General features: G+C 34.9%; 4 protein-coding genes across 4 annotated transcripts in view; 3 read left to right on the top strand and 1 right to left on the bottom strand.

Annotated features, from left to right (window-relative positions):
- The window catches only part of ebo (ellipsoid body open), a 31,171-nt gene extending 28,152 nt beyond the window's left edge, over positions 1–3,019 (bottom strand). Inside the window, exon 1 of the mRNA XM_069057271.1 lies at positions 2,877–3,019. Within this exon, the coding sequence (XP_068913372.1) occupies positions 2,877–2,882 (6 nt within the window). The 5' untranslated portion in view covers positions 2,883–3,019. The remainder of the gene's footprint in view (positions 1–2,876) is intronic.
- On the top strand, positions 229–2,785 carry LOC138137743 (aldo-keto reductase family 1 member B1-like). Its single transcript, XM_069057277.1, has 3 exons — positions 229–373; positions 1,022–1,495; positions 1,544–2,785. Exons 1-3 carry the CDS (start codon positions 299–301, stop codon positions 1,874–1,876), a joined length of 882 nt encoding a protein of 293 aa, XP_068913378.1. The 5' UTR covers positions 229–298; the 3' UTR covers positions 1,877–2,785.
- Positions 3,002–4,745, top strand: LOC138137741 (aldo-keto reductase family 1 member B1-like). Its single transcript, XM_069057275.1, has 6 exons — positions 3,002–3,142; positions 3,368–3,444; positions 3,503–3,796; positions 3,849–4,046; positions 4,099–4,454; positions 4,511–4,745. The coding sequence occupies exons 2-6, from the start codon at positions 3,373–3,375 to the stop codon at positions 4,557–4,559; spliced, it is 969 nt and encodes a 322-aa protein (XP_068913376.1). The 5' UTR covers positions 3,002–3,142; positions 3,368–3,372; the 3' UTR covers positions 4,560–4,745.
- Positions 4,746–6,675: 1,930 nt separating this feature from the next.
- LOC138137742 (aldo-keto reductase family 1 member B1-like) lies at positions 6,676–9,361 on the top strand. The gene is made up of 5 exons (XM_069057276.1): positions 6,676–6,833; positions 6,889–7,182; positions 7,231–7,428; positions 8,817–9,172; positions 9,223–9,361. The coding sequence occupies exons 1-5, from the start codon at positions 6,762–6,764 to the stop codon at positions 9,269–9,271; spliced, it is 969 nt and encodes a 322-aa protein (XP_068913377.1). The 5' UTR covers positions 6,676–6,761; the 3' UTR covers positions 9,272–9,361.
- The last annotated feature ends 2,856 nt before the right edge of the window (positions 9,362–12,217 follow it).

Here is a 12,217-nt window from a genome sequence, read left to right as displayed (position 1 = left end):
GCAATCATTCAGTAATGAGAGGTGTAAAAAAACGTTAAAAACTTTTATTGGGCTTGCCGTGATGTCGGTTGGGTTCACTGGAAAAAATAAAAATTTTACGATACAATGTTGATTTAAAACGCAATGAAATTTTATAAAGCTTAATAATTGGTGGATTCCTTTCTCTGCATTATTTGATTAGTAGAAGATAAAATGTGGATTGTATTGGAAAATCGGATTTAATGTTGATTATTTTTATCTGGCACACCCTTTATTTTTATCATCAACCAAGTTTATTAGTCTGGGATCTGTTGCAAAAATGCCACCAGGCATTTTTAAAGTGAAGTTAAACAATGGTTTAGAAATGCCAGTTTTAGGATTAAGCACGGGGCAGGTATGCCTGTTTAATTTAAAAATATTTATCTATCTTCAAGCGGTCTAGAATGGCGCCTCTACAGAAACGGTTGAAGTAGCTTTTTTTGTAACCGGATTTGAAACATTTCAAATCTTAGGAGTTGAAATGTCCACATCAATAATTACACGAAATATTTAATACATGATTGAATTATTCCTATTGCCTCGACTTCGTCTCGGTCTTCAATATCTGGACTCAGCACAAAAAGACTCACTTGTACTCTTAATGATATAATTTACTATCGGGCCTTCAAATAAATATACATATATTTAGAGTAGGCATAGGCGACATTCTAATTCTGTTAACAGCGTAAAGTAATTTTTGTAAGTAACGAATTATTCTCCGGAGTTACACAGGTTACATAGTAAGCTTTTTCCCAATTTCATATTGTCATAATCCGTGGAGGGGGAATAGGGAGAATGCACTACAAAAATTAAAAATATTTTCTAACCTAATTTTATTTCGTTAAAATGCCAGACGTTTCATGTGTCATTTTCTACGCTGGCAAAATGTTGCAAACAATTGAATTTCCATAGGTTGCTCTAAATATAACTTTATTTGAAGGCCCGTTATTTAGTGATATAGTGATGTAGATTTGCTAGCTGTGTCAGTTTATGTGGTTTATAGTATGTTTCAGAAAATAAGAAGGAAACATATGATTTTATAACACATGCCATCGATCTGGGCTACAGACTATTCGACTGTACTTATGGCAGCGAGGAAGCAATTGGTGACGCTATTCGAGAAAAAATCATACAAGGTGTAGTCCATCGTAAAGATTTATTCCTCGTAACCAAATTTGAGTGCAATAGTCATGGTCCTGCCTTACAATTAGTTGAATCCACTCTAACAGCGACCTTAAAGAAACTACAAACAACTTATTTAGATCTATGCATCATTCGATGTCCTGTTGCGACTGAAAAAGGTGCAAAATTAGAAGATTCCGAATCTGACCAATATTGTGATATTGTTGAAATGTGGAATGCTATGGAAATATTATGTATGAGACATCTTATTAAAGCAATAGGTGTGTCAACACTTAGTAGAGAACAGATTGACAGGATTTTAAATAAATGTACTAAACCACCCCAAGTTAATTATGTAAGTGATTGCAATGAAGATTTTCTTCTTTTCTACCGATAGTTTAAGGTCGAGTGTCATCCTTTTCTTAACCAGTCCGAGTTACGCAAATACTGTGAAGATAAGGGTATTGTGGTTATCCATTACTGTCCTTTAGAAGAATCTAGAAACACCGATAACTGTGATGGTGCCGATGTTATTAATGATTCTAGAATTAAAGAAATTGCAGGTCGATATAGAAAGACTCCAGAACAAATTTTAATAAAGTACAGTTTGCAGTTAGGCAATGTCGTTATCCCGAAAAAGAAGAACTTAATGGAGAACATGAATGTTTTTGATTTCTGGTTAGCTCCTGAAGATATGAGTTATATGAACAGCTTCAGCTGCAACGAAAGCCGGTAAGTCAAATGATCTTTCAAATGGTCATGTTTATTATATCGGGCCTTCAAATAAATATATATTTAGAGTAGGCGTAGGCGACATTCTGTTAACAGTGTAAAGATAATTTTGGTAAGTAACCAATTATTCTCCGGAGTTACACAGGTTGCATAGTAAGCTTTTTCCCAATTTCATATTGTCATATTCCGTGGAGGGAGAATAGGGAGAATGCACTACAAAAATTAAAAATATTTTCTAACCTAATTATGTCAGACGTTTCTTGTGTCATTTTCTACGCAGGAAAAATGTTGCAAACAATTGAATTTCCATAGGTTGCTCTAAATATAAATTTATTTGAAGGCCCGTTACATTTTATGCACAAGTTTTAGTCAGTAAATGATATAGTTGTGTTAACCACAAAAGTGGTTCGATATTTTTTAATTAACATTTGAAATTACAGTTGGTCATTAGCGTTAATTTATAAAACATGTTTCGTCAATTATTTACTTTGTTCGTACCTGTTACGGTGAGCACAAGCGAAATATTCACAGCACATTTTTGATGTGAAAGGGTTTAAAATATTATTGTGGATTAAAAGCATCACAATTTTGGAAGCTCTTCATTAAGGAAAATCAAGCTTTTTTAGCAATTACGAAATTATAAAACAAACCTTTTGATTGATGTGTACTCTGTCTGGAATAATGTGTGCTTTTCAAACATTTAATTAGAGTTTTATTCAATTATGATATTTGTTTCGAATGGATGTTTTGTTATAACAATAATTAACCAATACAAAATAAAATTTGTGTTTATGTATTGTGTCTTATTTTATTTACAATTTTTGAATCTGAAAATACATAAAATGTACATGTATATCGATTAAATGAAATCGTTGTAATGTAACGAGTGTTCAAATAAATTTGTGATCACGCAGACCGTAGTTTTCTCTCTCTTTCCCAAACGTGGGTCGTCTTTTTAGTGGAGATACCAGAACTACCAGACGCATAACCTCATTTAGTCGTACCTTCATTTATCCTGATAAACCACAAATTGACGTTTTCGGTTCGTTTTATATTATTTTTCTTTCAACGGTTTCTGAAAGTCGTATTAATGATCGTCCACTTTCGCTCTTTCCTTCTACACACTTCCTGTTGCACGAAATATTTGACAGCTGAGGAATATACGTCATACGTCAACGGAAACATAAGCAGGCACCAGATCACTAGACCACACGTTACATCTATCACGTGGGAGATAAGGTTGTGACTTGCACTTTTTCCATTTACACAGGTAAATTACTAATTGCAAATAAAGTCATCATAGATATCGATAGGTATTTTCCATCGTTGTTATTACACAATTTATGAAATGTTTTCATCATAACCTTTAATGTGTACTGAGTATTATTATCTCAAACAGATTAAACAAATCGTATTATTTGCCAGATATAAATACCTAAATAAACAGATGCAATACATCAGTTAATATTTCATTATTGTGTTTACGTGTCTGCAGTAATCATGGTAAAAGTACCTTTAATTAAGCTCAATAATGGCTTGTCCATGCCGGCTTTAGGACTGGGAACCTGGCAGGTATTAATAAATTTTTGCTACAAACACGTTTTTCAAATTCCTCACTTATTATGAACAGGGTCCTCCGGGTAAAGAGGCAGAGGTGGGTCAAGCTGTTAAAGATGCTATTGATGTGGGCTACCGACATTTTGATTGCGCTCATGTTTACGGCAACGAGAAAATAATCGGAGAAGCCATACAAGACAAAATAAAGGAAGGTGCTGTGAAGAGAGAAGAACTTTTTATTGTCAGTAAAGTGTGGAATACATTTCACCGGCCCGATTTGGTCGAACCGGCCCTGCAAGAAACCTTGAAAAACCTTAAATTGGAGTATTTGGATCTTTATTTAGTACACTGGCCGCATGCTCTCAAGGTAAGTGTTAAGCTTAGTAGTAGGGAGATATTAATTTAAAAAAATGATACAGGAAGGGTCTAGTTTGCACCCCATCGACTCAAAAACTGGTCTTTTCATCCCCAGCGACGTCGATTACATCGATACTTGGAAAGCAATGGAACAAGTAAACAAAAAAGGTCTCACTAAGTCAATAGGCATTTCAAACTTCAATAGCAAACAAATTGAAAGACTTCTAAAATCAGCTGAAATTGTGCCCGTCACAAATCAGGTTGGTGATATTTTATAGGAATTTTTTGCCAACTCACTTGTGCTTTTTCCAGATCGAATGTCACCCCTATTTAAACCAAGCGAAGTTGCGTAAATTTTGTTCAGATAGGGGTATTACGGTAACCTCGTACAGTCCTTTAGGGTCCCCGTCGAGGCCGTGGCAAAAACCCGGCGATCCCGATGTCATTAACGACCCTAAAATCAGGCAAATCGGAAATAAGTACGGAAAATCTCCGGCGCAAATTTTGCTCCGGTATAATGTTCAGCTGGGAAACAGCGTCATTCCCAAGTCTTCGAATAAGGAGAGGCTGTTGCAAAATCTGAACATTTTTGATTTCGAGTTGAACGCTGATGATATGAAATACATTGATACGTTTGATTGTAACGGAAGGATTTGTCCACAAGCAGAGTAAGTCCTGAATCCGCTCGACCAATTTAAACTCGCTAATTGGTTTCCCTTTTCAGGGCCAGAGAGCACCCTCTTTATCCTTTCAGACCCGATGTGGAATTTTAATGCCAGGGGAAAAGTGAAAACATAGCCATTCGATTCCTTGTTTAAATATATAATTGCAATGTAAATATTTACGTTACATCTGTGTATTACAAAATGCTGGGAAAATCAATAGAATTTTCCATTATATTATTTTATAAATGTTTCTATTAAAGGACTTGACAAAATTAAATCTTAATTACCGATTCATATTTAGCTTATTTAACTTTGCAATTGGGAAAAAAAATCAAAGAATTTTGTGATCCTCAATTTATTTGCTAAAATCTGCACCTTAAGATAACGTCTGGAACATGCAATTTCTCATACAGTTAATTAATAACGTTGAGTTGTGCGATGGTGCTTGTGTGTAATTTAGCATACTTGCACAATATATAACTGTGTAATAAATGTTGTTATTTTAAAGTTTCCATTGCTGCTTATCCTTTACTATGCTTAGGAAGTGTTTTATGGTCTGCAAATATTAAACTAGACTAGAAGACAAGAACACTATAACTAAAATGTTTACAAGAAGTTATTTAAAAGCTGTTCTGTTCGTGACACCAACGACGAGGAGTTCAGAGATTAATGAAGAGCAAATCATACGTAAAAAGAATATAATGTTTCTTGTACTAGATTAATAAGGTGGAAAATGTCATGGACAATGGTCAAAAAATATGCAAAAGGTCCTATGGGACAAACAAACAAACAAACAGGGCAAATATCATAAATGAATCAATACGTAATAGTTATTTACGAACCAAGTGCGGGAAGACGATGTTCCCGCATGATCGCATTTTTTAAAGCACGAGCGACGAAGGAGCGAGTGCCTTTAATTAATGCGCGAATGAACGGAAGATGTCTTCACGCAAGTGGTTCGTACAATGTTTTTTGTACGAAAATTAAATTAAAATCTTTTGTTTTAATACATTAAACATAAACGAACATAAAACCAAGTAGGCAGTGATCTTTGGTTATTGGAAACAATTGCTTCACTTGATATTTATAATTTGTGAATTTTGTAGGAACAATTTTCAACAATTTTATTATTATCAAGACAGATTTTTTTTTGAATGCCTCAAAGGGCGAGTGTTTTTTGCAATTTTTACATTCGAGTCGACCGGGAAGCACTCGTTTCGGAGCGGGCGTTTGTGGTTGGAAGCGTTGCTTTCAAGGCTATGAGTACAAAAAATAAATTTGTTGATATTGTAATGGTTCGAATAGATTCGCTAAATTAACTTAATTTCAAAGAAATGAATATTACAAATTACCAGTAGTGTTACCGCGAGGTCCAATGTGATTGGTCAATCTTTAGTACCAACAGTACGATCGCCCCTAGAGTTAATCGACCAATCGGCGTACAGAACAGAGTCCTTCGTTGCCACTCGCCGATGCAACTCTTTCAATAATTTAACTTAATTTACGCGAGCGTCATGGCCAAGCGCTCAGCGCGTCGCTTTGCATTCGGGAGGTGGCGGGTTCGAATCCCAGGGCTGCCTGACTCGGTGTTTTTTTCAGGGATTTTCTCACACCATCACATCTTGATATAAGCACATGTCTCATATCATAGATATAGCGAATGCTGGGTCAGTATTCGCCCGTCAGTACCTACCCTACCACCTTCCTTCTGCACCCATCCTCCTCACTAGCCAGCTATCCCGAATCTTCCCGTCATCGTGGCTGAAAAGGAAACCCGCATCCTTCGGAGGGGTAATGAAAATTTGCACCTTTACCTCGTCATAAGAACCTTCATAATAGCTGATATATTTAAGAAAAGACATTGGAACTTTACTCTACACTGACAAGAGTTACGTCAACGTACAGATCTTAATTATTGTTGTCCCAAGTTTATTTTATCTTCTTTTAAATGTTAAACGATTTACTCGTAATGTATATTAAATTTTTACATATTCCTCATGTTATTTTCGTATTTATTATCCTCTTCTGATTTCAGGAATCGATCATACTTCAAACATTACGTATCAACAAGAATGTAGTATTTTATTCGAACCAACCAGGTATAAAATATGTAATGTAAAAACATGTTCGGTTGACTACGCATCACATATGGTCAAACTACATAATGTTTGTTATGGAAATATTTACAAGAGATAATCCTTATCTTTATAAAACAATTATGTAATTTATTTTTAGTAATTAATATTTATATCACTACGTGTTCCTTTGAATTTAAACCATTCCACAAGCAATTACCACATCGAAAACATCATGGTGAACGTCCCGTTAATTAAACTAAACAATGGTATAACAATCCCCGCCTTAGGACTGGGAACTTTCCAGGTTTGAACCAATTACCGTAAATATCGATTTCTCTTTATTCTAATTAGTGAATTAGGGTCCTCCAGGTCGCGAAGATGAAGCCGGTCAAGCAGTTAAAGACGCAATCGATGCTGGTTACAGACATTTCGACTGTGCTCATCTCTACAGTAATGAAAAAATAATTGGGGACGCGATACAATCTAAGATAAAAGAAGGAGTGGTAAAACGCAAAGACCTCTTCATCGTGAGCAAACTTTGGAACACTTTACACCGTCCGACATTAGTCGAACCTGCTCTAAAAGAAACACTTAAAAACCTCCAATTAGATTACGTCGATCTTTATTTGATGCATTGGCCCCAAGGGTTTAAAGTAATAATATTTTGAGAAATTAGGTTGGTATTGATTGGATTGTTCCAGGAAGGACCCGAATTTGTTCCGACCGACCCAAAAACCGGTTTGTGTATTCCCAGCGACGTTGATTATGTCGACACCTGGAAAGCGATGGAGGAATTGCTAAAGAAAGGGCTGACGAGGTCGTTGGGGGTGTCGAATTTCAATAGCAAGCAGATTGAGAGGCTTTTAAAGTCGACCACGATTGTGCCTGTTACAAATCAGGTAAGGGGAGCTTTTTCAATGTTGGTATAAATTTATCAATATTGTCTGTTTTATATAACCTGCCCTATGAAAAAAAAATCGAAAATGTGGTTTAGAAAGAAACTCTTCTAAGGAAATAGTAGAAAACGTATTATTTTTAATCTTCGTAATTCATTAATAATAGCGGTACCCTTGGCTCTGCCCAAGTAAACTTCCCGCTGCCTGAATATTTATACCGGGTGTTCATTTAAATTTATCCTCCAAGTAGGCGTTGGAGAGTCGATTGTGAACGCACCACGGATTACGGATCACGGATCAGTCTTGTAAATCTACCTCACTTTTTGCGTTGTTTGTGTTTTCAGTCTGTAAACTGACGAGTGGTGGTGCGTTCACAATCGACTCTTCAACGCCAACTTTGAGGAGAAATTGAAATGAACACCCGATATAATAATTTCTAAATTTGTTTTAGAAAATGCTCTCTTTGTTTCTAGATTCCTTGTTTTTAATATACATATTCCGATTTTAATCTTATTCGTTACTAGCTTTTACCCGCGGCTTTGCCCGCAAATTTCAGAATGTTTTAAAATTATGTTTCTACTTTCATGTATTGTGATAAACGCAGTAATTTCAATATGAAGTTTGTCTTTTTACGAAGAATAATTAAAACTTTACTGTAGACTACTTTTTTCTTCGACTATATAAACAAAAAGATCAATACGATAAGAAACTAACACTATGATCACTTACCAATTCGTGAAAATACGCCAACATAACACTTTTATTTTCAGTTGTAACCTTATTTAGATCCTCCTATTGTTTGATTGTCTGGTTTTATTTCAGATACCTGCCTTTTGATTTTTCCAGTATTAAGCTATTTGAAGCTTTTTCTGCTTCATTTAAGACATCTTCCGGTAAAACACCATCATTCAAACACATTTTGCGAAATTGCTACTTTTATAAACAACCAAATGTAACTATGACATCTGAACATATCATGCAAACGCGATTTCCAACTCGAAAAAACTTTTTTTGTGCTTCACAGGCTTAAAAATGATAATAGGGGTTGCTTTTTGTGGGTGTCAAACGGCGAAGGTGACAATATACTCAGAGGATGAAATAAGGGTGAAGCGGCGAAGGTGAGGGTATTTCCAACTCGAAAAAACTGTCTTTTTTTCTTAACAGGGTTAAAAATGGTAGTAGGGGTTGGTTTTTGTAAAATTAAAGTAGACAGTAATTTTCTTCTTGTTTTGAAGATCAAGTGTACAAAATTTCATCAATATCGGAGTAAAACTGTAGATTTGCATACAAAATATACAAACAAACAGACATTCAGTTTTATATATATTATTATAGATTAGCGCTAATAATTTCAAATAATACCAATAAAAGTTCGTTTTTTGTCTTTCCAGGTAGAGTGCCATCCTTATTTAAACCAAGCCAAACTACGTGCTTTCTGTTTGGAGAGAGGAATTGTTTTAACATCCTACTGTCCTTTGGGATCTCCTGAAAGACCATGGCAGAAGCCTGGTGATCTTTATATTTTGAACGATCCCAAAATAAAAGAAATAGCAAACAAATATGGAAAATCATCAGCTCAAATTATGATCAAGTACAATTTGCAATTGGGTAACATCGTGATTCCCAAATCATCAAACAAAACCAGAATCACTGAAAATATTAACGTTTTTGATTTCGAACTGAGCGCAGATGACATGAAATACATCGATACTTTCGATTGCAACGGAAGGATTTGTCCATATGCTGAGTACGATCAATGTTTTGGGTTGACACATTTAATATTTTTGTTGATTACAGATGCGTGGAGCACCCTTATTATCCTTTCAAACCAGATGTGGAGTTTTAGCATGAAATTTCTTTGAAGTTTGCGTGAAATATTTTTGTATCAATGCATATTTCAAACTTCATTTGAATAAATGTATTATGATTGTGCAAATGAGGTTGAAGTAAGTGTATATAAAATTATTCTGGTGAAACTACATCGCTTTGGAGGTTGCAGAATGGAAGTTAATTAAAGTTGGTAATGCTGTTTTTCCATCAGCGCTAATTAAAACTTTTTACTAAATTTCTAAAGCCTGCTGAACAAATACAACTCGATTTTTCTACTTAAAAAATGTGTGTGTTCGCGACAAATGCGGAACAAATTGAAAGCATTCCAATTCCGACTGGCCTAACTTATCAAGTTGATGTGCTTCTCCTTATTCCAATTTTATATTTATTCTCATTTCTACATTATTATTATGATCTGGCGAGAAGCTTGGATCGTTAAAGACGACTATCGGTGTTTTGCACTGCCACAAATATTTAGAATCCTCTCAACCACTTACAAATTACGAGACTGGTAAAGTAGTAAAGTTCAGCATATTCACGAGCGTCTAGAAATAAAATATAATTGTCTTAAATATTGGCAGCATTCTGTATCTACAGCACACTCTCGCTAACAATTAGCTTAACATACGAAAATTGACAGAGAAGTAAATAGAAAAAGCTTTCACTGAGTCAATCGAAGTTCTGAAGTTCTGTATCAAGTAAGCAGATTGAGAACCTTTTAAAGCAAGTTACAATCATCGCTGTTGCGAGTGGAAAGAAGCAGTCTACAAATAAATCACTGGATAATGACAACTGTTCTTGTATCTGAAGCATTCTCATGGCGCAAGAAAGTTCTGACAAACACAATTAAATAAAAAAAAGATTTGCTTTGGATACACCATTCCGCATGATTATTTTTGTGGTCAGAGAAGCACAACGGTATATTATGCAACAAGCTTTATAAACGCCGCTTTAGTCACGAGTCTGCTTAAAGAAAGCGAGCGATTAGAGGACTTTATAAAACGAGTTACATACTCGTACAATACGACAATTGAGACAACATATAGACATGTATCGGGCGTTTAAATGAAATCCTGGGTTGGGGAGGCGTTGAAAACCTTCAATTGTTTGACAGTTGTAATTAAAGCATGTTGACAGCTAACCCAAAATTCATAAACAAAAAAATCTTTCTGATTTTTTTCATTCCTCTGAATGTTAAAAATAAAAAATAGAAAAACTAACGATTCCTATTCTAATAGGAAATATCTAAGGGCACCCTTTATTGAAAACAAACATATTGAATCATGTGCCGATTAAACATATACAAATGTCATTCGTGTCAAACGGCGGGAAATTCAAACTTTACACTGTTCCAAATGGTTTACTTTTTCAACGCCTACTCAGCCGAGGTTTTCATTTGAACGCATGATATTATTTTATTATTATGTTTTTAAAAGAAAGTTTAGAAATTTCAATTAAAATCAAGAAAAAACACATTCCCTTCGGGTTATTATAATTTATTAATTTCCGGCTTTCCTTCGTTATGGCGTAGATCAGTTATCTTGGAGTTGTTGTACTTACCATTCAAATTAAATTTTCCCGGAATAACCGCGGGCCATTCTTAATACACTTTGAAAAAAAATGAAATGTAGGTCAGATGTTTCGTTCCCGAGATTGCTGAACGTGGATCATGTGTTCGCACAAAGACAGTACTTCCCAGTTAATTAATTTTTTAATATTTCGAGTAAGTATCCGGTTACTCGAGAATAGGTTTCTGGCAATTTTCCACAAAAATCACGAAATCAAACACCCAAGTGTAAGTATTCATAAATGTTGTTTTTTCGCGAGGAAAACTGAAATATTTTTCACAATGGGTTCCGCTTCGCCCGTGTTGATCTATCTTTTATAATATTTATTTTGTATCATCTCTCCCCTTGTCGTATAAACAGTGGGAACGGGGAAGCTACCCCTGACAGTATAATAATAGAATCTCATCTACAGGTAAATCAAGAAAAATATTATGTTGTGATTGAATTCAAGATGTTTTTTTAATGTTTATCTGGAAATATAACTAATATTGATAAAATAAAGGTAAAATGTTTGCAACTGACGTACCTACCTATTCATAGTAGATAAATACAGCAGATAGAGCAATTTATTTTTTCTCAGATTTTACATGACATTTTTTATTTTAGTTGTCGTTTCAAATTTTGCAACAGGAATTACGGGAGTCAGATCGGTCAATTGAAACAAAAATGTTTATTGCTTAAGCAATTTGCTTGGAATTAACGAGAATGAAACCATTAGCACTGTGTTTCGGAAGAGTCATAAATTATTTTAACGATTTTCAGAGACATTTCTCGAACCAGCAACATTATATGGTGGATATTTCTCCCCTCCGAATGACACACTGGTATTCACACAATACAAACTACAAACCAGGGTTTTCATAAAGTACATTACTGCGAATTATTTAAAATTTATTGATATGATATTAGTTAACTCCTTTTTATGTGATTTAAATTGAGGTTCTTGTCAAAGTAACTTAATTTTGAATTAAATGACAACAAAAAAGTCTCATTTTTTTCATAAAATTCAGGGCCTCCCAAACTTTTGTTGAAAACTTGTATCCCCTTTTTCTAGAAAAATATCAACATTTGCATGAGCTATTATTGGCTCAATCGTTACCTATTGTGGAGTTCTACCACTGGTTAAAATATCTGCCCAACTTTCAAAGTCACCCTGTATATTCAGCGTTTTGCAAATCATGGTGTACCCAATAGACGAACATTTGTGGATACAGTGCAGCATCTCAGGGATCATGATTTGTTTATACTTCAAACCCATAATAGCGGCACACGACCTCGGCGAATCGGAAATCTTGAAAAATAGTTATTTACGAACCAAGTGCGGGAAGACGATGTTCCCGCATGAGCGCATTTTTTAAAGCACGAGCGACGAAGGAGAGAGTGCCTTTAATTAA

The sequence above is a fragment of the Tenebrio molitor genome, chromosome 9, assembly GCF_963966145.1.
Source record: "Tenebrio molitor chromosome 9, icTenMoli1.1, whole genome shotgun sequence".
In the NCBI taxonomy this organism is placed as follows: Eukaryota; Metazoa; Arthropoda; class Insecta; order Coleoptera; family Tenebrionidae; genus Tenebrio; species Tenebrio molitor.
This window is presented reverse-complemented; position numbering and strand designations above follow the sequence as displayed.